The sequence below is a fragment of the Rhea americana genome, unplaced genomic scaffold (genome assembly GCF_003343005.1).
Source record: "Rhea americana isolate MKP2758 unplaced genomic scaffold, rheAme1 scaffold_250, whole genome shotgun sequence".
Lineage (NCBI taxonomy): Eukaryota > Metazoa > Chordata > Aves > Rheiformes > Rheidae > Rhea > Rhea americana.
Window position 1 is genome coordinate 654,050 of NW_028186369.1, and position 26,921 is coordinate 680,970.

General features: G+C 46.5%; 1 protein-coding gene across 6 annotated transcripts in view; it reads right to left on the bottom strand.

The window, feature by feature from the left end:
- Positions 1–26,921, bottom strand: part of LOC146594720 (ankyrin repeat and fibronectin type-III domain-containing protein 1-like) — a 302,120-nt gene that overhangs the window by 188,962 nt on the left and 86,237 nt on the right. For all 6 annotated transcript variants that reach the window (XM_085307013.1, XM_085307012.1, XM_085307010.1 and 3 more), the window contains one exon: positions 21,285–21,514. In XM_085307013.1, coding sequence (XP_085163139.1) covers positions 21,285–21,514 — 230 coding nt within the window. The remainder of the gene's footprint in view (positions 1–21,284; positions 21,515–26,921) is intronic.

Here is a 26,921-nt window from a genome sequence, read left to right on the forward strand (position 1 = left end):
ATACACTGTAGAGTTCATGAAGTATAGATGATGTTTATAAACATCATATTCCATATGTTCTGTGGACACTTAAATTAACTCCAAAGCAGCAGCTTCTACCCACTACCTAATTGAAACTACAAGGCAGGCTGCTCTTAACTTGCAAGATTTCTGARATCATTCTCTACTGTACAAAGTCTTAAAATCCAGTGATACTTTTCTGAAAGTAAGAGGCCAGCTGAGATTTGTCTCATAGGCATGCACATTAGCCATCTTCTGATGGTTTTCAACCTTTTTTTAACTCTCAATGCTCTTATAAATTGTGCAGCATAGGTACAGCTCCCTACACTGAGAAAATTCAATGTGCGTATCATAGTTGCCCTTTCCGGGCTCATAGTTGCCCTCCTAGGACCCTCTCCTAGGACCATCTCCACAAAGAAGATCACCTTTCCTCCAACAATCTTCTCAAGATCTTTCTCCTCTTTCCTTTCTTCACAGAAAGGACAGAAGTTTGTTTATGGAATTATCAATTCTTAGGGTTTAGTCACCAGTGGGAAGATGTGTGCACACCTGCGCCRTAAGAAACCCTGAAGACAGTACGTATAAACTCAGTTTATCCCAATTTTAAGCTCACATAAAACAGAAAACATCCCCAACTTCACACTGGATAGGTTCTCTCAGGTTATTTCCCTAAGCTGCTGCTTTCTCTCTCATTTGCATAAAAGTTGATAGCACCAGATGCYCACCTTTCCTCACCCACTATTCAGGGGGTAGCTCCTCCTAGCCTCATTTGCAGAAAGCCTCTGGGAAGAGGCACCAACTGACCAACAAATGGCTTAAGCTGAAATATTTCAAACCAGCAGTACAGTTCTAGCTGCTCCAGTAGTCTCGTGCTAGCCTTTCCTCCATGATCGACAATATCCTTGACCAATAAACCTTTTAAAGGTTCAGTGATCACAGCTACAYGTCATAAATTTCCCTGAATAGTTTATTATCCCCATAAATCTCTGGAGAACTATGTTATCTCATCTAGATCAGTAATTAAGCAAACTTTGCTCTGTTTATGGCTCACCAAGCCAGCTTCTGTAATGCCAACATGTGCTCCTGAAGAAATAAATGAAGAGAAGCCTCCTTGTGATCCCTGGCCTTTCACTACATCCCTAGCCTAAACTAAAACATCAGAATATCATGGAGTCTTTCAAATATTCATGCAATAACTCAAGCACAATGAGCAACCACACATCCTATACAGGCATTCCCCCCTCCATAAGCAAACCTACCCTTTTTCTTTCAATTTCTTATCTTCCAAAAGTCGTATTTAAAGGGAAAACAATTAGCTTRGAGGCTTACTCATCTCACCTTATCTTGCCAAAATGCCTGCCTTGCATCTAATTCAAAGATTATCTTTTGCTTCTGAGACCTTAGCCGCTACTTTATCATAATTTTTATTGGGAAATCTTGACATTTTATGGCTTCATTTAAATCAGGTGGATGAATGCACAACCATACTCTTTTCATCTTTTCAATTACAAACACAGAAATAAGCTCACTTTCCAGGTTGTTCTACCTATTACACAACTTCCAACTTTTCCATAAAGTCAAGTTCTTTTTTGCTTTATAATCAGATCAAGGAAATGGAATTTTTCTTAGGAAATGAATCATTGGAGCCACTGATCAGTTTGCAGAGAGGCTGTGCAGTCTCCCTCTCTGTTTGCTTTTGCTGCTGCTCTCCTCTTTGCACTGAAAGGAAATTGGAGAGGATGGGATAGAGCCATGATCTGCCATGTCCTCCTGTATCCAAGCAATCCAAAGAAAGCATTTTCTGCTTACTTCCAGATGCAAGGATGCCAGTCCATACTTCACTCCCCTTCTTCAAAAGACATTACTGAGTGAGAAACAGCAGCTGCTTGGTGGATAGCAAAAGGCCAGAAGAGAAGGAGGAGAAACATGGAAGGGAGGGCAGAAGAAATGACTGGTGGAGATGAGAAGCTGAAGGCAAGCTGAAGCAGCTGAGACAACTTGATTAGCTAGTCAGGAAGGAAAACAGGATATACATCCACGTAAAACAAATGCATGAGATCATGGGGAATTGTTCACGTCCATCTAAGAGCCGGACAGGGCACAGCAAGGTATCTGGAGGTTCACAGAATGGAGACACCCACCAAAGAGGAGTGTAAGTTAACATGTTGGCACTAATGCGGTTATATTTAACATTAAATATAAACCCCATCACAACGGGGTTCTGAATACAAGAGAAGAGGATGATGTTGCCAAGGAAGCTTAGTGTCACTTCCCAAATACCCAACACTTGCTTCCTTCTACACCTTAGGTATTTTCTGCCCTAACATTAACTTTGCATTAAAACACTACAAAGCTGGCACGTAACAGAGTATAGGGAAGCAGCAAACAATACACAGCAGTGCAAAGCATAGCATGTCACTTGGAAGAGACAGCTGGGAAGGGAAAKGGGAGCTACCTAGAGCTTGCTAGAGGGTTGCTTTCCAGAAGGGRTTATTTTATTTCTCCTAAGAAAAAGGCAGGAAACGAGTGCAAAAAAGAGCATAAGCTCAGTCACAAATCACCTTCTGCTCACGGGAGCTGCTGCACTGCACCTCACCTGCTTGCCAAAATTCAGCAGACAACAGATGATGAATTTGTTTTCCAAGGGGCTGAGACCCCGAAGAGCATCACAGTGGACAGCTAATCACCCAGTGATGATCAAGACCCAAGCTGCAGTTATGAGTTTCTTTTTAAAGTTGAAGGCTATATTCCCAAAGCTGAACAAAGTCACTCATGACCATTGTGCCCAAACGTCTCCAGGAGGTGAGGGATCTCTGAGGCTTTCTGCCATGTGCCCAGCACTCTCCCTTGCTGCCAGCCAAGGCTAGGGAATGCTGGGTTGCCCCTCCACTGAGAAACAGGCCCACAGCAGCAATGTCCCAGTCAAGGTGCTGGAAGGACTGTACGTGTTGCAGTGCACTTGTTCCCATCATCCTGACTTCTACCCTGCTCTTGTGGTCTGGTCTACCCTCTTCTGTCCTCAAGGCCATCAGGCAACATCTGCTACTTTCCCTGTTGGCAGCAAAGCAGCTCTGTTCCGCTGGGCTGCTCCCTGGTCAGAGAACAAAACAGGCATCCGGGATCTCTTTTCAGTTCAAGACACACAGACGCAAAGTTTGGATCCAGGCTACTACAGTCATCTGCAGCGCTATGGGTCTAGGGCCAGATCTGGCTCTCTTCAAGTCTAAGCTAAGCGAGAGGATGCACACCGCAGACAGTCATGGGGGCTGCAAAGGGGTGAAGGGTGTTTGCTTTTGCAGGAGTGGAAAGAGTTTTGAGGAGCAGATAGTGGGAATCCAGAGAGCACACATATCTACATGCAGCAACAGCAAACAGGAGAGGGAAGAATAAAATGGCCTTACGCTTGTCTTTAGGACACTAAAGCTATCACCTTCCCACTCCTGCAGAAAATTTTAAAGGTTCTAGAAGGAAGCTCTGAGACAGCTTCATTTTTCATCCCAACAATATCTGTGCTATCATTTGTGGAGCAGTGACACGGGACGGAGGTGAGCCCCGTCTAAAGTCTCAATTTTTTCTTTTCTTTAGTTTTTTAATCAAACCGACAGGTGAAAAAGTGGCCTAGAGCTCTCTCCTAGAGCCGCCTCTGTGAGGCACATTGCAGCCCCAACTTGCCCACCACCTGTCCTCTCTGGTGACAGGCTACATGCTGACGATGCCAGCTCATCCCTACACAGGGAGCAGTCTCTTGGCAGCCCGGGAGATGGACGTCTACGACAACAGKCACAGCTCCAGCAGCCAGCCCCTGCTGCACCTTCCTACCTCTTAAGAAACAGCWCCATGTAAGGTTTGAAAGCCCAAACCATCCTCTCATGGAGGGGGAATTCCATCCACTTTCCCTTCCCTTTGACCTTGCTGCAGCTCAGTCCTCTGGACCCTAAGACAGACATCTAAATCCCTCCTGCTCCAGAAGGGATGGTCTCTGCACCCCACACTCCAGCTAYACCACTGGAAAGGGATCTGTTCTCTCCTCTTCCATGTGGCGAGTCAGTTAGAAATTTTAATCTGCTTGAAAAAGATGCTGAGAGGCTGGCGTAATTTAAATAAGCCTCCTCCACKACAGTCCTCTCTGCTGACAGGAGCCAGTTCTCCCCTACCGCTTTAACAAAGCAGACGTGGAGAGAAGCAGGGGGGAGGGAGGGGTGCAGATAAACCTCTGCAGAGGCTRCAAGGAACGATGTGTGAGACAGCTTCAAATGTTCTCACCAAGATGTTTCCCAATGCAAAATTTTGCCTTCACCCAGCTGGGGTTTTCAGCTAGAAGTATGGCCCAGGTATTCCACACCTCCTCTTACAAAGACACCTTACTGGAAGAGGGTAACGGATCCCACTAATTGCTGTCACTCACAGAAAGGTCAGGGCAGCACCATGCTCGTTTTCTGCTGCCTTGCCCTGCCAGCAGATGGCTGCTAATGAGACAGCTCCACGCACCAGGGACCAGAAGGAGTTGAAAGGCACATTACTRCTACGGAAAACTCAGCCTTTGAAGCAAAGCAACAGAGACAGTGGTCCACATTCCCACAGGAGATAKAGGTCTAAAATCCCCCTTTGGATCTCGCTGTGCAAAGAAATCTCACCCCAGRGCATATCCTTCACATTTTCCTAGGTGCTGCAGTGTTAGAGGACCTAACACTGAAAGTAAGAGCAGCAGGAGATGGGCAATCTGAGCCCAGCATTTCCAGGGTGCAAGTTGAATGTTGGGCTGGTAAAACTGGCCCATCTTTGATTTTCTACATGGGTCACCATTAATGAAACAATACAACAAGGCCCCAGTCATGGCATGGTTTTCAACCACAGTTACAACAGAGCAAGCCCAACTTCATGCCACACTGCTTCTGGACCAGCATGGCTGTTGAGTGTGTACCTTCCTCCACTGTGCTGTGTCCTCAGGTTTGGACAGTGTGTTCTGGAAAAACACTGGGACAGAGAGATCAGCTGCATCCAGGGTGACATATGGTAACAGTCCTCCCATCTGGAGAAGGAATGAGGGACAAAGAGAACAGCTAAACTGACACACAGAGCGAGTGGTTCTGCCAACTYCTCCACCAATTACCAAAACTAAACTTCAAACCCAAGCCAGAGAACTAAAACTAACAAATTYCATGCTCAATACCAAGAAGTCTAGAGGCATGGAGTTTCCCTAGCTTCACAGCCTTCCCTTCTCCAAGCAGGCTAGCATATGGAAGAAAAGGGATACCAATGGTCTGGAGGGTCCCTTGTAAAACATCCCACAAGGAGGAGGGATGGCAAAGGGATATTTGACCTTGAGAATAGAAGAGCCCAAACAGAGAGCAACTTGGTTGTTGGTCARCCTCTCCCCAACCCAGCTCCAGGAAGTGCCACCAGCATCCCAGAGTCCAATCTACCACAAAGGCGTAACATTCCCTCACTTCCTACCTCCACTTCAAAGCCATCATAAAAGGCTCCCTCCAAACATTAGGACAGAGTCCAAGATCAGTCTTAAAATGCACTAAATGCAGAATCCTAACAATAAAAACCAGGATGCATAAGAAAAAAAAAATCCTATTTCAGATTCTGCAAGGAACTGGACAGGCATAAGCTTTCACCTCCATTTCAACCAGTGCCAACTCTGAAACCTCAAGGATGTTCAGGAGCACTTCAGCACTGGTCATTTCAGCAGAAGCAGCTTATTGAAATGCCTGACACCCCCTTTTGTCTGTGTGACCTGTCCCTAGTGACTTCCACATCATTAGCTGACAACTAGGAAGGCAAGCAATAGCAGCTTGCAGAGAATTCAGAATTGAAAGTGTGAGGACCATGTACAAATTTGATATCAAAATAAAAATAGCACCAAAGATGCTCCATCAGTTGGTCTCATTCACTTCATTTTACTTAAATTCTGCTTTGTAATTTAAACAGTGTTTGCACTGCTGGTGGTCTGACACAGTAATAGGTTAAGAACTCAAGTCAGGTTTGTGCTAATGCCTGGGACATTTATGACATTATCAGAATAGGCCTGAAGTCACCCAGGGCACTAAGACTTGGCATTCCTACAACCATCTGCAAAACAAATTCAATGGTTTCAACTGGTAAATCCAAAGGCCAGTGACCAGAAAAACAAAAATAGTAATCTTCGCACGGAGATATCCATCTTCCAGTCTTGGGGCAAACCTGAGCCCTCGAAATCTTCAAGTCTTAATATTGTCTGGCCTGTTCAAACTCAAATTAGGGAGGATCCCTTCCCACATCATAGCCATCTGGCTTTGCCCAGAGCCCAGCCACACAAATAGGGAAGGCTCTCGATTCCCAGGCCAGCTGTGCACATCTGTGGGAATCACAATTTCAGCCATAAAAAACACAGCTTGAAGCTGGGACAGGGTGTCGGAGCCATACTTGATGTCTCAACAGAGAACAAAAACGTCAAACCCCAATCCTTCAGGGTCAGCTGCAGCAGCATTAGTAGGCTTTCCCAGATGATCCAGCTGCTTGTCTGCAGGGACACCTCAAAGCCTCTCCCTCTCACTAGGAAAATATAATTCCAGCTATTCCCCRCGGGGATTAGCTTCACCTGGCCCTTGCCTGGAGACACAAGTCCCACCACCGCCTTTGTTTGCATGCAGCGCTGGTGCAACTCACTGCCTAGGTGGACCCAGGCAGTAGCGGGAAGGGGACAGGAAGCCTCCAGCAGTCGGGGCGCCAGAAGCAGCGAGGAATGGGCACCCTGCACATGCGCTGAGCTACGCAGGAGGTTTTGCTCCCTCGCTATAGACACAGCCCGGCATTAACGTTCCCTGGCTCGTCGGGGCGCTTGGAAGGAGAGAGAGCACAGAACGTGCCCCCTCTCTCCCGGCGCAATCCAACGCGCAGCCCCTATCTCCAGGGCAGAGGGGGGAGACGCAAACACTGACAAACTCATTTCTCCGCCTGCCTTTACGCGCCAGAACTCATCTCCTCACCCTGCAGCAACAGAGAGGAAGGGTATCCCCCCCTCTCCCCACCTTTTAAATTGCCGTTCCTAAAAAGAAAGAAAGAAAAAAAAAATTCCTTAAATAAATGGCAGCAAATCCCAATGTGGCGCATGGTACAATGGGCACTTCAGTCCGGCCCAGGGGGAGGGGGGGACACAGGGGACCTTCAAGGACTAAATAAATTCAATTTGCTCATTAAGAAGGGGGTGGGAGAGTTGGGGAAGGTTAGGTGCAGGGTAGCCTTCGTTATTCACTTCCCCCAATTAACATTCCAGCGGCACCGCTCCGCTTTCCAGGAACAATAACGTTTTTGGGCAGGGGAGCGATGCTCAGGGGGCGTTGTGGATGGCCCTGTAGAAAGGAGACACATCCATGCCTTAACAGGGAACGAGTTATGTGTTATAGGGAGCTGCTAAACAAAACCAGGAATAAATAGAGACCTAGCCTCTGTAAAAAGGACCTGCAAAATAAAACCCCTCACGTCCCTAGACTGGGATTATTTGCTTTTGCTGCTGATCTAAATATTTTCTGCACAGGCCTTGGCAACAGAAAAAGAGGCGGCTTGTAGCTGGTTTGTTTATAAAAGGTCGCCAAATGCAGGGTAATTAAAAATATTTAGACCAGACTGCGAGCTGCACCAGCTTTGTAGCCTTCCAGGGCCCCAGGCTCATCAACAGCGGCTGCGAATCTCAACTGCTCATGTTTTAAATAAACCCGAGTCTCACCCTCTCCACCTTCTGCTTAGCTCTCCCTTTCCACCAGCCTGGGAACTACAAGTGCAGAAGTGCATCTGGCCAAGGAAGGCCGGTGGGCAAGCACCACGACTTGCAGCAGCGAAGGAGGGTTTTACTGGATCATTTCTGCCATGAAAGTTTTTCACTTGATTCCTTCCTGGAACGAAAATCTGCCTCGCTGCCTGAGCCCGCAGCTGCTCACCCGGGAGGGGTGACAACTTGCTCACTCTTCTCATTGACCTTGAAGTGAGAGGAGGGCTCCTGGGCTCCACACAAGAAGCCCGACAGCAAACAAAGCTGGGTGTATCACTGTTTCAAGTGCCATGGACCTGAAAAGCATGTGCTTACCCTTCTAAAACTAAAAGCAACCAACAAAAATGAACAGGGCCATCAATACCCCATGGGTGTACGTGTTTGTGCATATCTATTCCATGACAATTTTAAAAGATTCCCAGGAAAATCTAGCCCAAACAGAGAGATGGTCAGAGCTCAGCATTCCTGGTTATCTCATRTAAGTAACAAAAGTGTACCTAGAAGCAGGATCCCTGCTCATACACGTGGCTGGACAGCTACCTCCTTGGAAGGAGGTCAGGCATCACTGCAGGTTAAACTCAACTATATGCATGCCTACGGGGTATGGGCCATGTGTAACTTGGGGAGGAAACACATTATGCTCTGCTCTATTGCGTCAGGATCTAAAACCGGTTAGTTTTACCCTCTAAGTATTAAATCAGTTTAAAAGCCTCAGGAGAGCATGCTCAGCTAACAACACTCACTAAAATGAAGTGCGCTTCTGCCTATCCATCACTCTGGTGCTCAGCTGCAGTCAGCTTGAGCTAGGTTATATGATTTCGAACAGAAGTGAGATGGGCTTGTAATAGGCCAAGTCCAAAGATCCTCCACTTACTTAAAACACTCATCAGCAATAATTAAATTGAAGGCTTGTAGTTTCACACTCTGCTTCTGAGACAGCTTGCTGATTTACCGGGCAACGTGTATTCAAGTCAAAAGGGTCTTTGTACTGGAGAAGATGATAATGCCATCTCTCAGGAAGAAGACGGAAGATACATTGGAAAGGCCTATACCTACCTGAAAAGGTGCCTCTTCACAGGTTTGATGTAGAAAAAAAAATAAAGAAAGAAAAAAATAAATAAGGAGGGCCATATCAATTAATATCATCTCCACGAGGCACTTGACAATGGCAAATCAGAACCAAACATACTCCATGTAAGGTTAGCCAGATGTCTGGAAAAAGGCTGGATGTGTCTCAACTTCTGGTAGCTGTCTCTAATGCTCCTCCTGCTTCCTACCTTAGTTTTTCCCCATCTGTGAAAATGGGATTGACACCAGAAAGTCTCCCAGGGAAGTTCTGTGGTTTTGTGCATTCCTGCTGGAGCATCATGAGGCTTAATCACTGCAGTGTAGTGGTGCAAAGGACTTGGTGCTTTATTACCCCAAGCAAAGGTCTATAGTCGGAACAAATCCCCTCTCAATCCAGCATCAGGCACAAGATCTCTGTTTTCCTTACTTTTTTTGGCAGCCAGTGCTCTTGTCCTACCACCCGAGCATCCACTGCACATTCTATTGCTGTTGAGTTGATGTTACAGATGTTCTCTGGAAGTACCTTAAATGACCACCAGGAACACTAAACGATGGTTCAAACTAAAAGTGAAATGAAACAGCTAATTTCACTGGATTTGCACTTGACTTTCAAGTCTGAAAAAAAAGAACCTACCCACAGAGAGACCAGTTGTTCAAAAGGAAAGATCTCTACCAGAGGAAAAGAAGCACGAACATGCAACAGGCTCAGAGTGCTCTCTCCTCAAGCCCTGACCCATACACCGTAGTCTAGGCACAAGTCTCTGCCTTACTATGCAGCAGTTGAAAACAGGAGTAGCTGAACGGAGGTCTAGGCCCAACATGGCCATACCAGAGTCCCTAAGTGAAGCCTGATACCTTGCCCGACCAGCACTCAGATTATTCTCTCTCTCACCAAGAGATAACAGGAGCCTAGTCGATGGTATCAAAACCCCATGAACCCATGGGGAATTTGAGCACACAGAGGGTCATTCCAGAACATCAGCTTTCATTTTTTATTCCTTTTAAGAGTTCAAAAGCTTAAGAGTTCTGAAAGCATCCATGAGGTAGGATATTTCTACTGTCTGGAAGAATGAAGACCCAGAAGTTGAATGTTGTCATGCTGGTAGCATCAGAAAATCTGTTCTTCTTACCTTGGAAGACCATCTCTGTAATAGTCAAAGAAAACAGGTGAAAAATCTCACCCTCTTAAAAACATAATTCTGGTTTTCAACTCCCTGCCGCTCAGTTAGCAATAACCTAGGTCCTAGTACATGTGTTTCTGGGCTGCTTGGAGGTTTCAGAGGACAGATTCAGAAGATCTGTGGCAAGTATATTCCTTGCYATGGAATGAGGTATCACAAGCTCCACGCACAACCATAAACCACATCATTCCTAAACCCACAGCTTCCTTCCCCGCCTCCTATAAGGCAGCAATCTCAGCAAGGCTGCATGTCTCATAGTTGTAGACCACTGTAACACAGCCACTCTGCCACCACCGCCTTGCAGCTATTCTTAGTCTTCTGCTATGATTGGGCTCTGGATAGAGATGTCACTGAATCAGCAAGGAGGAAAAACAGCTTTCCACAAGTGATAGGCAAAGATGTCTAAATAGTCAATGTCAGGTCAGTGCAGAAAGAAAGAAATCCCCTTTTCTTTCCAGATCAAGACCTGACTACACAATTGGGGCAGCCTCTGAGGACACCTTACTCTCTGCTGAAGCYTGAGCCATTTCTGCCTCTGGAAAGACTCCTTTGTAGAGATGGGCTTTTCTTTACGAAGCTTTCAATCTAGCCTTTAACAAAATAAAAATACAAGGGTGATGAAGTGAGATGAACAAAATGCTAACCCCCTCAGTCAAACTGCCTCCCCTGTCATCAGGCTGCTCCTCTTGCCAACACATTCCTGGCCACTACTGAGGCCCCACCACTTCCTCTTCCCTCCTCAAGTTGCTCCTGGTGATGCAAATCCATCGTCTTTGTTTCTATTCTTGGAGTAAAAACAGAACCAAAGTAAATACCAAAACAGCTCTTAGGTTTCAAAGTCCTTTTCTTTTTTCCCCCCATCCTTCCAAACACCAGCAAGGCTGTTGTTGCCATCAAAGCTAGGTGACACCCGACCCCAGACTTCATCTCATTCCCACCCAAAATGCTCTGCTTAATCTTCGGGCTCTGACATCCCTTTCAAAATTATGGCCAGCTCTTTCTCCAAACCTCCACTTCCCTGTGCTCCTTGGGAGGTTTCAGACAGCGCTGCCGGTCTCTTGGCAAGCAAGAGAGGCAACAGAGAGCTTGCCTAGCACTCTAGTGATGGCAGAGAGCTCTCCTCTCCCCAACCCCCCTTGCAACAGGCTGCAGGTATGTCTCCACCAGGCCAATTGCCCTCTGTTCTCATCTCTGCCCAAGGAGCTAAATCAGCTCCAGTTTGCCCATTACAAGATCTTGGGCTGGCTGATGCGGTCACGTGTGCCTGGGTGGTAGGCACACAGATGCTCAGAGGGGCAAAGGAGACATGCATGGCAACACAAATTAGAAATGTAACTGGCACATACAGGGGAGATGACAAGAGATGCCTGTGAAGCAGGGTTATAGACATCCTGCCATATGACACTGGCAGGGGAAGCTGCTTGCMCAGGTGAAAGGCCGGGGCTGAAGAATGACTCTGCAGCTGCCAAGCTCCCATGGAAGCTGCACGCTGCATATACACAAGGGACAGGCAAGCCAGCCTTTGCCAGAAGAAGTTCCATTTGGACATAATTTCAGGTCTGTAACAACATCTCCCACTGCCATCTGCTTCCTAGTTGAGGTTCAAAGGTAAGCAGACAGCAAATGCTAAATTAAAAGCTGGGAATCTGAGTGCCTGCTGCACACAGCCCAGACTGGCGGTAGGCGAGGCAGTGGGAAGAGCCCACTCGAGATGAGACCAAGGGACATGCTGGCATGTTCRCCACCTTAATCACTTGTTTTGGAAAGCAGGTGGCATCAAAGGGGCCAAGCCTCTTCTCCAAGTACAGCTTCAGGAAAGAGCAGAAAGACAACGCAGCACAGACCTGCAGAGCCCAGACAATGGGTTTTTTTTAGGATTAAAGGCCAGATGTGACTGCTACCCTCCCAGTCCTTCCTTGCTCTGCTCAACTCTGACAGTTTTCCYCAGACTCTCAATTGTGAGGAGGAGAGCATGAGGATTTGAATGCTGGGGAGAATTCAGACCTCTYCGGTGACAKAAAGGATGGATAAAATGAAGCCCTTTCTCCAGAGATGGGAGGAAGAAAAGTCCAAACAGCCCAAGTTGCTGCTGCTCAGCTTCAAGTACCGACATGCAGAAGTACAGTACTGGAGAGACCTCTTGCAGCACACAGCTGCTACTGCACTCACACCCCACCACTAAACACCTACCCCGCATCCGGAGCACAGAGCGTCTCTTGGTGCCACATAGTTTCTAGCAGAAAAGGCTAACTCTACAGCACACTGCTGATTTATTCTGTACATTCCCAGGCAGGTGGACCTGCTGAGGGTGGCAAGCTTCACAGCATCCAGCTCATAGCATCCGGAACACAAAACGCCACCTATGGATAGCCACTATGGTAATTTGCTCCTGGTTCTGCACCTGAGTCCACCTGCCAGATCTTTGAGCCTATATAAAGTCACAGTGGTGTCCAGATGGGTCCTATTCAGACCTACCAAGGGAACTACAAAGAGAGGTCTGCAAGAAGAGGTAAAGAAGTTCTACAGACAGTGGAGAAAACACTGGATGTGATCTAAACCTGACATGGACTGGCATATGAGTACCTAAACTTACAATTATTCTTGCTGGAAAACCAAGAAATAAGAAGAAAGAAAGCAAGATGACAAAAATACCAGACTGTGCACTTTGGGACTAGTAACAGCTTCTGGCAGCCAGAACCACTCTGGCTAGAAGCGGAGGAGAAGAACCACCTGGGGTAGCAGACATGTGGCCAGTGTCACCATTATACATAGTTGTTGAGAAGGCAAGGTTGGTAAAAGGCAAGCAGAGCAGGCATGCCGTGGAAAGACACATTCCTCCCCAACCAGAAACTGTGCCCACCTCTTCTGGGCTCTGGCTGCACAAGGATTAACATGCTCAGAAGAAYAAGCCATCCAAAAATGTTTGTTTGTTCACATGGCAGTGACAACTTTGAATGCTCTGTTTTGCCCACCAGGCTTGTTCTGCTCCAGAAGTTTTTCTGTGTAACTGGAAAAAAAAAAAAAGGAAAGAAAAATCAATGGGCTGAAAGCAAAGAACCTGTCAGCAGCAATGCCTGAGCCCTGGCCATTCGACCTGGTGCAGTTTGAGTGCTTATTATCCCGACCACCTGTTCCAGCCCACAGAATCCTTCCTTCCGGCTCTCCAGCCAACACRGTTTAGTGCCTGAGTTCTGGTTTCAGCTGCTGCAAGAGGTTGCGAGCAGCCCACCAGCACACGTTCACTTCTGCCGCTCTTGCCAGGGAGGGCCAGAAGGCAGGGCTGGTTGGACACCTGACGGCTGCAACCGCAATCGTCTCCTGCTTACCTATCATCACCGAGTGCCCAACCCGGGCTGCAGCACTGTCCAGAAAAAATCCATTAAAGTGTCGTGTTGCGAGCCACCAACTCTGCCTCAGAGAAGAAACAGGCTAGCCCCTGAAGCAATATTTCATGTGTTTTAAAGCATTTTAAAATAAGCGTTTGCTTCTTTCACACAAACTTTAAATATCACAGGATGCAGCATACATTTTCAGAGTCTAGCTCTGAGAGYGGAGTAAAATTGGGAGCTGGCAAAGGACCTCAACTTTCCTCCTTCCCACCCCCAAAACTTTCGCTGTTTCAGCTTGTCCATTTGGATGCTCCTTCCCAGGAGCAAAACACGAACACATCAGAGGCTGGAAATTAAATTCTTTTTCACGTACCAGGTTATCAGATGTCCCCTCCACCACCTTTGATGTGGCTCCAAGCCAGACTTGTTTGCCCTCTCCCGGCGTCTGTGTTGTATTCGCAGGTACCACGGTGTGGGCTGCACACCACTGAATCCAGACGGCTCCTTAGCAAYGTAAAACCAGCAGAGGGAGCAAATACTGTGGGTTTGCAGGGAAATTGAGGTGGTTTTTAATTATGGTTAGTATATTTTGAATCTAGATGATATTTCCCAATAGTTTGCGTAAAGTTATTTGGACAGACCCCAGTTAAGATGAAAAGCTATATGCTTATAAACAGCCTTGCAAAAATAACATACAGTTTACACTAATATCCAACCTGCAAAATGGCAGAATTCAAATCAAAACCAGAGTAAAATCCATCTCTCAGTGATAAACGTCTTTCAGATTCACAGGGACCTGTAGCTACTACTTGTAGCCCAAGACCTGGTGGCAGCTAGGACATGGGCTGCCCACGTTACGCAGTTGGTCATCGTGTGTGTGCTCCACCACCTCCAAGATGCATTTAGCTTTTCAGCTTTGGGTGGAGGAAGACTGCTGTGCGGAGGGAGGATTTGCAAAGGAGGAGACTGAAGAAGGATGCTGTTCTGCCATATCAAGACATCCCATGTGCTCAGCTAACTCTTCCCCCCTCCTCACTTCTCCTACTTAACTTTTCACTCCCAAGAAGGTCTCAGCTAGTGTTTGCAAGCTTTGGGGAAACTGTACTTTTTGCCACGTTCAGTGCTGACAYCTTCTCCACTACTGCCAACATTGCTCTTAGAGCTTGTAGAATGTCAGCCTGCTGAATCACCTTAAACTTTCCACATTAACTGGCTTTCAGAGCCGGCTTTGGACCCAAGTACACACTGTGTCGAAGGTTGTGACTGTGGGCACAACCTTCTTCAACCATGTCCACAGGCCAGCACGGGCATGACCAATGGAGAACGCCAGAACCGTGTCTCTCTAGCTTAAACACGACAGAGGCAGCTCACAGACTTTGTCCTGTTCACGTAATCTCTGTAACGGGAGGAAAATTTACGGCGGTGAAAGTATTTTCTGAAAGCAAAATAAATTCTGCCTGTCATCTGCTCTCTGCTTGCTGCAAAATATCACAGCGGTTCAAAGCACAGCAGCTGACCAACACAACCCCCTTGCTCTCCTACGGGGTTATAAATTGTCCCAGCATGCTCGGGATTTATCTTTGCTTTTCACACCTGCATACATTACACAGGTTGTCATTCGTGGCCTGATCTGGAGACGGATGGCTATTTCTTGGTAAATTTTTTCCCCTCCTTGTCACTCCCCATCTCACCGTTTTTCTCCCTGTAGCTACCACGCGGTTCCTTTCTTTCCCAATGTCGCACAGTATCATGCAAACCCGTGCCCAATTGATCGCCTTTGCTCCCGCCCTGAAAGGTTGTAAATCTCTGCCTCCCTCTCTCACCAAGGCAGGCAGGTAGTTTAATGGGCACGCAACTGCGCTGCCCCTTTTGAGGGGTGGAGAAAGGGGACACAGCTCGGGCCCAGCATCTTGTTGCAAACATGCACCCGTGCAACATCTGGCAACAGCGGTGCACTGGGAAAATCCACAGATGTGGCTCCAGGAAAAATACAAGTTGCAATGGCCTGCATTTTGGACATTTAAAATGAACAAAATACGTCTTTATATATCTTTCTGAAAACTACCTCCAAATTCCCCCTGGGAACACATAACCAGCGCAGCATGTTGGTTTATAGCATTAAACGATAACTCCCCCTTCCCAAACACTAGAATCACTTTTGCATGAGCAATAGATCAAAAGCTTTTCAATCTAGCAAGGTACCTCTGCTGTCATAGTATCCAAGAGCAGATGCAAATGAAACTGGGGAAAGGGCTACATTTTTCTTGGCTTTGGAGATGTTTAGAATACAGCACAACATCCCAACATGCTGAGATCCATCTTTTCACGCGTTCGATACAGCATAAAGGAAGGAGGTTTGGGGTGAATGCCGAGCTGGGCTGCATTTGTCCGTCTCTTCTCTGCACAGCTGTTTTCCTGGAGTGCCGCAGCAATACCTTGGAGACATCCAAATTCCAATGAGGAATGCGCTCAGGTGAGCTTTCCCTTTGCTTGGCAGTGTGAAGAACCAACCCTGCAGCAAGCTCTTCCTTTCCAAAGGCTTCGGGGCTTTTACTACAGACACTACATAACATTTACTAGGATGCTATAAGCTACTGCTCCAATTAAAACCGCACTCGCCGAGTAAACGAGCAGAGCACGTTTCATCAGGCCTCGTTCTTGTTTGTTTACTAGTGTTATCGTGTTGGTTCACTCCTGCACTGATTTGCAAAGCCGAGTGATTCACCACTGCGCTCTCCCACTCGGTGCCTGCTGTCAGGAATTGTTCTGCTGCCTGTGGCACTCGAGCGAATAAGCTGCTATCCAGCTCCAGCATCACGTTCGTCGGTTCACACTTCTTTTCAGTAGTCATCAATGAGCAACAGTCAGGGAGTGAGCAATTCTGCACGGTTTGGTACAATTAGATGACACACAGAGTACATCGTTCATCCGCCTTTGCTTACCTCGAGACACGTGTTACCAGTGGGCTTTGCAAAATTGAGGACAGCATGTGCATAGCTCCAGCACAACGCCCATYGCTTTACTCAGTCTCTTCATTAACACAGCTGAGCTGCCTGTTGCATGACCCCAGTGAAATAAGAGCGGAGCCGAGTTTGACTTTGCTTTCACCATAGAGCATCACATCAGAGCCTGCATCACCCCATCCTATACATGCCAGGAGAGTGATACACTGTAACCTACAGACTTGTTAAGTATCGGTGTGCTGTAGTAGGAGTAATATCAAACTATCAGATCATCAGTCCACAGGAAGAGGAAAACCTGGAGCAGAACAGCAGGTACCTGCTTCCTTCTAGAGCTCAGTCACTGTTAGTGACTTTAGTGAGTCCTGGCTTAATCAGGTTTCTATCATAAAGTTGACTTCCCTCTTCACCCCTTCCTACTCCTAGGCCTTACTTACCATTCTGGTTATCCACCTTCTCCTACCTTGCTCCTTTTTTTTTTTTTTTTTTTTTTTTTTTTTTTTTTTTTTTTTTTTTTTTTTTTAAAAAAAAAAATAAAAAGGAAAAATTATCTGTGCTCAACTCATCTGCAGAGCTCCCAGGACAAAGAATGCTCTAAATCTCAGCTGGAGTGCACAACAGAGGCATTTCAAAACAGAATGACTGCCTGGAAAAAATATTATACACAAATATATATATATATATTTTCTTTTAAAAAGGTAGCCAGGTAAGTAACACATCTTTGAGTGTCCGCTATTGGAAACATGCAGAAGTGTCAAGTTACTTTTGGTAGCACCTAGGAAATGCAGAGCTGGACGATCCAGGGTGAGGCCAGAGCCCTGCTGCAACTCAAGCAAACAAGAGATCGGCCAACATGCCAGGACTCCTTGCACCGCCTGCTCCTTCTCCTCAGGGAGCAGAGGTACCTACGTTCTTGACTTAATATTTTTTCTTATAACATCAAAATGTCAAGAAGGCAATGCCAAAATAACTGCCCGAGTCATAGACTGCTTCAGATCCCGAGGGGAAAAAAAGAAAACAAAGAGCGCACCGAATTCACGCAGAGTCCTGCTTTAATCTGCATTGATTGTGCTTGTCAGTCACCACCTACAACAACACAGACGTGGGCTGTCTCCCCTACCACTCTATAAGGTTAATGCCGAGTTTTATAAATTTAATCTTTAGTTTAATACCTAGGGCTACTGTGAAGACAGAAAGGAGTTTCACCTTGGCCTGTAACTCAAAAGTGGACTCAATCCTGTTCTCCTCCTGCTCGCAGTAGACACCAAGCAAGGCAAACTGCTGAAGCTCTCATCCCTCCTTCTCCTCACTTGCTGTATGTCTGGAGGGAGAACAAAGCTATCTGGGCAGAAAATGAAAAACAAATCCTATCCATCAGAGGATAAACTGATACAACGCACACAACATCTCAGAGCATAGCTCCAGCCCTGGCCACAGCGGTCCTCCTCCATCGCAGGACCGATGCATTTGATATGCTCTGGGCAAGGCAAGGCTCACGGCCCCCCCCACCTGAATGGGATTCTTTTTCTTTTTTTAATTCTTTCTTAAACTGATTCACTTAATTCTTTTTTAACCTGATTCACAGCCCTAGAAAAGGAGGGGATCTGAACAAGTGTGAAAGACAGTTGTCAAAAGCAATCAACTGCTCCTCTCTTTCTCAAAGGCAGGAACTTCGCCAACGTTATAAGCCTTAAAGGAGTTGAACGGAAAGGCTCATTAGAAAGAAAACCCGTTCTGACAATCACAAAAATTGGAATTCATTTAAAATTCAAATTATGCAAATTCAAATAATCTGTACGAGCAGATCCGTCATTTGCCAGCAGTGGGACGGCACACACACACCACCAGCTATGTGGCTGGGGGAAATCCAGCTTTCAACTGAGCCTTCACCCTAGCTGTCTGAAGAAGGCATCTGTGCTCACATCCTGCAGGAACAGGAGGACAGTGGTGTCCCTGGAGGAAAGAGGCCTCTTTGTCAGTATGGATGGAGCACCTGCAAATCCTGGTCAGAGAAGTATAAAGATCACGCGGCAACACAGCATGCCAGCACACTGCATCCCCAGGGACACAAGGACTTTCACATGGACTACAATAACATGCCATTTTACATCACATGGAGAACGTTTGATACCCAAGACGGACATGAAAAGTCTTCATTAAGCATGAAATCAGGCTAAACGGTTGCAAATTCCAAGAAAATAGCAGACTGCAGATATGTCAAGGATGCTATAACACACAAGGCTCTGCAAACAAGCCARGCCAAATCCTTTGCATCAAAAGAGATGCAGGATAGCTGCTTGGCACAGGACACATTTGTGCAATAGCTCTGCTCCAATCTCCACTCTCAAAAACCCTGAATCAAGATCCTCTCCCATAACTCTCAGCACTTCCTGAAATAGAAATATAAGCAGCTGCATCACAAGGCAAAGGCATCTGAACTGTCAGCAGGGGAAGAGCAAAGCTAGAAATTTAATGTTATGAGCTGGTTAAGTACAACAGTATAGAAAACCGAATCAAGCTTTAAATATGGACTTTCCTAAAAGGTCCYAGATGAGCCATTGCAGGAAAGGCAAATCATATTCTCTTCTCTTGTAAATGCTCTGCTAAGCATGGGGAGAACAGCTCTCACCTAGGATGAATTTCTCCGCCAGCCACCATCAGAGAGCCAAGACTAGGATAGATCAGGCATCACACAACAGGCCAGAACAGAACATGAACACAGGTGAAACTGCAGAACCAGCACACAGATTGAAGTAATTATTGCCCTCAGAAAGACCTGGAGTCTGGTACTAGCTTGTCTATTCTTGGAAATAAGTGCCACTAAGTCCAGCTTCCCCAGGTTGCCAGGATCTTTACTTTGAATTTTAAAAATGGGGTCTCTAGCTGTACGGGAAATACTGGTGCCATACCAGCCCAAATCTCAGCTAATGAGCTGCCAGCTCGACTTCCTGCAACCTCACTGCCTCTGGTTTCCAAGGTCTCTGTTCAAGCCCTTTCCAGGTTGGATGACCTATCTCAATAGGTCTGACAAGACCGCAACCCCTGGCTAAGCAGTTTCATCCCAGCCCAGAGTGATAACATCTTCAGCTGGTAAAACTAACCAGAAATTGAACAACAAGAAAAACCATCCTACAAAAATCCAGTCCTGTTACTCAATGGAGAACATTAATCAGCTCTGTGGATACATGTCAGAGTGCTAAAGATCTGTGCCGAATCTCCAAAACTACAGGCAAAAGTTCTGGTGAAGTCAAAGGCCAAAACAACCCGAGCCCCAGGCAGCATGGAGAGTGGCAGGACCTGGCTGAGCARGTAAGAAGTAGGTTGGCACCACTGGAGATGGGGAAAGAAGTCCACCTTTCTTTCAGGCACCTAAGCAGGAAGATGTTCTCCCAAGCAGTTCCTTATACAAAGGGAAACAATGCCATGACCAAGCAATTTGGGCTCCCCTTGAGGGAGAAAGGAAGGCGGTTAATTAAATAGCGAGTTCCAGAAGGTATYGTAAGACAAATGAAGAAGAAATGCCAGTGCACGCAGGCTCATCTGACCTGGTGATCTGCACCAGYGCCAACCACTGACTGCGTCATTACAGCCTTTACACCACTCAGTGAGAAGAAACAGATAGTCCTAAGCCCTGATGACCACCACATCTCATCAGGAACACAGAAGCCAYCCTGCTGTGAGGCAATTCAATACTTTCCTAGCCAACAGCTCTGCAGCACTCACATCTGGAAGCMCAAAAGAGCACAGCCCCAGGACACAGGACATAGCACCATCAGGGAGGACCACCAATCTAGACTGAAAGACAGATAAAGCAAGTTCCCACTCCTTACCGCACAGCAGGACTGCTTCATTTTAAATACATCYGACTCCTTGTAGCTCTTCATAAGATACTCCATCCTGTTTCTGCTCATCTCCATCATAACAGCTTTCACTTGCTTCCCAAGTCTAAAGCATCAAGTTCCACAGATACAGTTCCCAGACCGCAGCTCAAAGCTCTGGGATCACAACCAGCTTCCAAAAAAATCATCACTGCAGATACCCACTGTTATTGTGGACAAACAAGCACCAACAAAAAAGACATGCCTGTCCCAAACTTACTGATAGGTGAACACCACCGGCCTCAGTTAGCTGTGGTCTGCGGCACTCAGCCTTAGGTTGCRCGGGGAGGGGGGGTGACCCTCCACCCCATTTGGCTCCCATTGTATCAGTGCCTTCACCCGTTTCCAACCAACATCAAGTGCTTTTCGAAATGGAGACATCTGAGCCCCTCATTACAACCCTGCGGTCAGTAATGAGGCAGGGAAAAGGCCATACGAATCGCCTGTATCAGTTGTCTCTCAGAAAGAAAAAGCCACAAAGTCCATTAAACTTTGAACAGATCGCTTCCTCCAACCTGCTGCGGAGCCAGCTCCTCCTTTCCCTGGCACGTGGATCCTACAGCCTTGCTATCGGGTCTGTTCCAAAGAGCCAGAAAAGCCCAAACTGCTTCAGTGTTTCAGTCCTGGCTTGCTACAAACACTGTTGCTCCTGTCTTGACTCCTCAATACCTCTGTTCGTTTCAGGTAGACCCTTGAGAAGGCCAAATTGCTAGGGCAGATATGGCAGAGGACGAGAGTGCAAACTCATTTCTACTTTTGACCTCATTTCTTATTTGAGCTGCAGTCTCCAGAGGTACAGAGAAAAATGTATTCATRCCATGCATCACCTGACCAAGTGAGAGACACCTCTAAGCCAGCAAAAGTCATGCAGAAGTGTTCTAACCATACGGAATGGGTAGGAGTCGTAAAATCTGCCACACAAGACAAATAGGTTTTCTGGCATGATRTGGGCAATCTCAAGATGATGTGACCATCTGTTTCACTGGGCTAGAGAGACCTCTTTTCTTTAAAATAACTCTTCAACGTGCTAGTATTTTTGAGAAGATGTGAGTGTGCGCGAATGCAACTGGGTTGAACTGAAGGAGGTACAGAAATAATGCCCAGAGGGTACTCACAAACTGCCTCCTGAGTTTGGTTTTAACTCGCTCAGCCTTTGTCTCAGCTGGGTGGATAGAGTAGCTGAGGGATCCCAGATGGTTGTCTACCGACAGGCTTTTCCTCATGTAGAAAGAGCGCGTGCGGAAGTAGCTGAAAGGAGCCTCGTCCACTGCAGTGCGGAGCTGCAGCTGGAGATCAGGGTTCCCGGGGGGCTCCATGCAGTCGTCCTCCAGCCGCCAGGCCTCTCCTGGGGGGAAGAGAGAGAAACCACCTCCATCAGAATGGCTGCACCAGGCTGCCACCTTCTGCTGGTGGCCACCGCTCCTAGGGTTTGCCCGGCTCGCTTCCACCTTCAGCCCGCAGAGATGCTTTGGACACAAGGGGGAGCAGGAATGGGCACCAAGCAAGTGCACCTACCTCCATCCCAGCCAGTACCGGCACCTTCTCCAAGGCACCTGTATCTGCACGGAAATAAGAGAGTGCATGGCTGTAAAGCTCACGCACCAAAAGGGATTCAGAAGACACATCTCTGTCATAATCCTCCCCGTCTTGGCCACATCTACTAAGCTTTAGCTTGCCCCAAGTAACAACTTCTGCTTCTCTTGTCTTTGCCCAATTTTCTTTATCTACAGCTTAACCTATTAAGGCTCAGTGAGCTCTACAGATGGAGCTAAATCCCACCAACTCGAGAAGGCTGTTCACAGGACAAAGCCTTTGAGGGACTGCAGCCAAAAGCCCCACAGCCTTTGGGGCAGGATCTGGCCTTCTGCAGCTTAGCACAACAGAACTTTATCAGTCAGGGCCTCCAGGCTCTCCTACAGTAGAAATAGTTACTTATAATAAACTTAAAATAAACTCCTAATGCTTGATAACTTCCAAATTATGTAATTCTCATAAGGTTATCCTATTAAAAGGATCCCTGATAAAGAAATCAAGAACTTATTTTTCACTACCCCAAATCCAATAATAAATTCCATGTTATCTGCCGCTGAAAAAAGAAGTAATAATGTTGATAACATGAATAAAATATCTGCAATCGGAACTGTGTATAATGTTGCTGTTAATAATACATGCTCGTATCTAATTTCTCTCCTGCAGGTATCATGTGCTTTGCATTTGGTAACTATAGTAAATCTCACTTAATGAATAGGGAAACTGAGGCATCGCAAATGTGATAAATCACAAAATGATTTACTGTCATCTCCTCCAAAAAAAAAAAAAAGAAAGAAAAAAGAAAATAAAAAAGCCACTTTCCCTTTATGCCATGGCCAAGAGCAAATCAATAGCAAAACTGAGAACAGAAACCAGATCTCTGGACTCCTCAAGTTCTGCGCAGCCTARTGTCAACAGCACAATCTGGTGCGCTAGCGCAAACCCAGCGCACCCAGAGACAAAAATTTGCTGACACTGAGCTCTGCCTCCTGGGAACTCAGTTCAGGAATACAGTGGGAGAAAGCAGCTATTGGAGAGGGCCATCATTAACACACAGAGCTGGCAGTTTTGAAATAAGATTGACCATATTTCATGGCAACAAAAGGCAAAATAACAAAACACGACTGTAAACATTGTCGTAATATCACTACTCTGCTATTTTACAAGCAGCTTGGATACAACATGCATTTCACTACCAATTTTATCTTTACATCTGGCAAGCAGTGGGCTTTCTCTGCTTCCCACCACCCCTGCCCACCTCCCGTCCAAGCTGAAAAAATCACTTACTTCTTGATAGCCATAAGAAAAAAAAAAAAAGAAATAAACTTCTTGCTCAATTCTTAGAAAAATGATCAATTATTAGCCCCTGAAATGCAAAAGAGCACCTCACAGACTTGTTTTCAGAAATTCTCCTCCTCCTGCAGTTTACTCCCAAAGCAAGACCATTCATATTGGGGTTCCAAAGACTTCAGCAGCCTCGAGCAGAAGTGGTCAYGACCCTGCTAAACCTGGGATGAGGAGGAAAAAGCTTCCAAAGACTAAAGCAGATTAAGGCCCTAGGGTAAAAAACTTGCCACGAATTTGGTTTACTCAAGCAGGCTGGGAGTTTGGGCATTGAATCGAGCGGCGTTAGAGAAAGGCTAGCCCACAACCCATCGCAAAGCGGCAACCAACTATTCTGCCTTCTGCATTTCGACAAACAATCTGTTCCCCACACTCCCCGAGCCTTTTAATGGGCAAATACGGTTGACTGTATACAAAGTCCTGCCAATGAATCCGAATGCGGCAAACCCAACCTAACTTTAGGACGGAACCAAGAGGATAAGAAGAGAAAGAGATTTTTTTTAAATGTTAACAGAGACAACTTGAAAGTGGAACACAATCTAGGCTCTGAGGGTTTCTTTTTTCATTCTTTTTTTTCACCCTTGCTTTAAGTTCAATAAGCTGCTGCTCCTCTCCAAATGTCAACTCATACAACACAGGAACTGCTGTGCAAAAGCTGTGATTATTCAACGCATAAACACGTCAATCCAAGTCCTGATTCAGACTGCAACTGTATGATAACATTGTTCTGGGAAAGAAGCAGGAAATGCTTTGACAAAATCACCAAGCTGAGGAGGACAGGAACCTAACTCATCGTTTTTCTTACAGCAGGACCTATGGGTTTTGCCTCTCCACCCAAATCGCATGCTGGAACAGGAATTGGCCATATCCTCTCCTCGTTTGTGAGGGCTCAGCCTGCACCATCTTCTGCCCCCAAGGCTGTCCCTTGGCCCCTTACAGCCCCATACTGTACCCAGGCTTGTCACCACTGTTTTGCTATGCTGGATTAGGGAGGGCCAAGTTCTCACACTGAATTTWGCCCAGCTGTTAGAGATGCAAGCAAAACGAGACAAAACCCACCAGACTCACTCCTTTGCATGGGACACCTCTTCAAAGGAGGAAGGAGAGGGGTTCCAGTTGCACAGACACACAGGGTCTCACTGATTTCAGTTGCACAAGGATTTTGCTAACTTGGTCTCTTCACACGCCAAGGAGGCCATGCATAACTACAATCCTCCAGGAACAGGATCTCAGAGACAGAACTCCTCGCTGGCCTGCCCATGAAGTTACCCACACCAAATCTGTTTTCTCCCAGGGACAATCCTCAACTCAGGTGGAAGGGCTGGGATTCCTTCTCCCTTAAGCTTGGAGATCAATCACAGATGGAGCCAGATGCCAAAGCAGGATCTTATTCCCCCTTTTCCCCTCCGCGCCCCCCCCCAGAACCTTTCTACCTGCTGAAGGAGCTTGTTTCTGATTTCTACCAAACACAAGGGAAACAAGGATGAAGCCCAGAGGTTAGAGATGTCAAAGGGAAAGATCAAGAAATTACTCAAAGAGGAAATGTCAGGGACTGAAATAAGCCTATGGGCTAGAGGTTGGCTGTTCTTATGTTCTTTTTTCTACTATAAAACTTGCATTTCTGCTACTCAGAGCCATGCCTGGCCTCACCAGCACCTCCAAAAGATTAAGCATCCTCTCRGGCTTGACAAAAACAATTTCTGCAAAATCTTTCTTCTTGCTATTTAAAACACTGGGGAGACAGGAGAACATGCATCAAAGGATGGACCAAGCCTCAAGGACAGAGTTGACTGCCTCTCAGGTACTTCTCTTAGCACAGACAATCTGATCACTCAGATTGCCTATGAGCAACACAAGGCTTTCCTGAACATTAATACCAGTGTACAGGCTGGTGTAAAAAGGCTCCTCTGTTCCTCCCTTGGATGCTGGGGCTGGCACTTTGCCCATGTACTGGGTGGAAGTCAGACAGCTCGGAGTCTTCCTAACTCAAACAACATGTCACTAGAGAGAAGAGTATGGAAAACAGCATCATCATCCAGCTGAAAGCACAAGATGCATATCTTTGCAAGCAAAGCTGTTTCAGGAGGCAACCATATGCCCAGAGGAACTTCAACAGAGATGCAAGATTGACACTCATCTACAAGTTGGGAAAAACAACCAAAAGCATTATTCATGTGAGTATTAGAAAGGTTTGCTCCAGGATCCTGGTCTACTCTCAAATCCAGCTACTTTATTTCTGCTTCTTTAATTCCCTCCGTTGGGCATAATTCCAAATAAGCTCATGCCAGCCATGCTCCCAGTTAGCTTTTCTCCCCACTTTCTGCACACTTGCAGTGCGGAATGGAGCCAGTTTCTGAAAAGCTCAGCACACCGCATGAGGAAGGCAAGGCAGAGAAGAGGTAGAAGTGCTCCAGCATGGACTGCTCCTTCCAGGTACAAGGTCAAGTGAATTGTAAGGACTCAGATGTGCCAAACATTCAGTGACCTCCCCATGCAGGTTGGCAAGCAACAGCTGCAGGCAAGCATAGGCTGAAAGAAAGACAGCAACAACAAAAAAAATCTCAGTCTCAACCCTAAAACTTCACATGGACACAGAATAAGGAAGGACAGGTGAATGGCAGCTAATTTCTATGTGCTGCCAGCCTTTGTGAAACCTCTCAGCAGGCTGCAAAATGCAATACCAAAGGGATAACAGTTTGGACAAGGCAGGTACTGCTACTGTCCCTGTTCCACCATGACCCATCTCACTACATCCCATGTCTCAGGGCCATGAGGAATTCCAAGCTGATCAGCCACAGGCTCAGTTCTCCTTGCCATCCTTAGGGGCTCCAGTTCCCCTCCAGGTACTTCAGTGCCTGCACAAGGACTTGCACCAGAGAGACAGTCCCCAAGCAGGAGAGGTGTCCTGCGGCTTCCCGCAGGACAGGAACTTCCATTCTCCAGCACTACAAAAGCTAGAACCACCGGATACAGAGCAAAAGATCAGGGAATATATCCTGACAGTCAAAAGAGGGTTATCATATGCTACTGAATCAGGAGAAGATAGCTTCTTCTACTTCTCTTTGTGATTCTTCTGCTTCAAGACATCTATGACAGCCACAGACCATCTTTGATGACTATCTCAAAGAAAGTCTTCCAATTAAAGTCCTCTCTCAGTCAATTCAAGCTTACTGAGCTTAAAGGAATGTACAAAATACAGCATGCACTTTGAACGGTGCCCAAGGGCAGCTGTTACCACTCTTCTTAAGGTCACAACTAGGAAAGCAGGGAGTTATGGCCCTGCCAGTACTATTCCAGTTGCCTCTGTCTACAATGGTGAATTCTCACTGAAGATTAACCTCTCACTTTTCCCTCAAATGGCTTTGCTCCTGCCGAAGCCTCATGCAGCTGTGGTTGTCTTCTTACCCACAGCTGAACAACATACTGAGGACTCCTCAATCTCCTGTGCCATGTGGTGCTTCTCTCTTGCCCATCTGCTCTGAACGTCACATTCTACTACCAGTGCTGATCCCTGCAGGAGTTTACCTCCATCTCCAAGTGCCCTAAACTGGCTGACTTTGTCAAGGTGAGACAAACAAGCCTGTTGCACTCACATTAGAGGTGGTGTTTGGAGCAGCAGGTGACCAAGTTTGCAATGAATCTGATTCATACTGGGCCTCCATTCCATAGCTTTAGCTCAGATTCCCATTCCTTCCATCCATCTCCAGCATGGCTTGCTAGAAGTGCTGGCACATGAACCAGGGACCTGCTCGGGGCTCAGTGGTTCTCTGGAGGCTGCTCTCTTGTGCATGAGTCTGGCTAAACATTTTGTTTTTCCCTACAACCAACAGGTAGATTTCTGCTTTTTATTCTCTCTGTCATTGCAAGTCTGTCCTGCC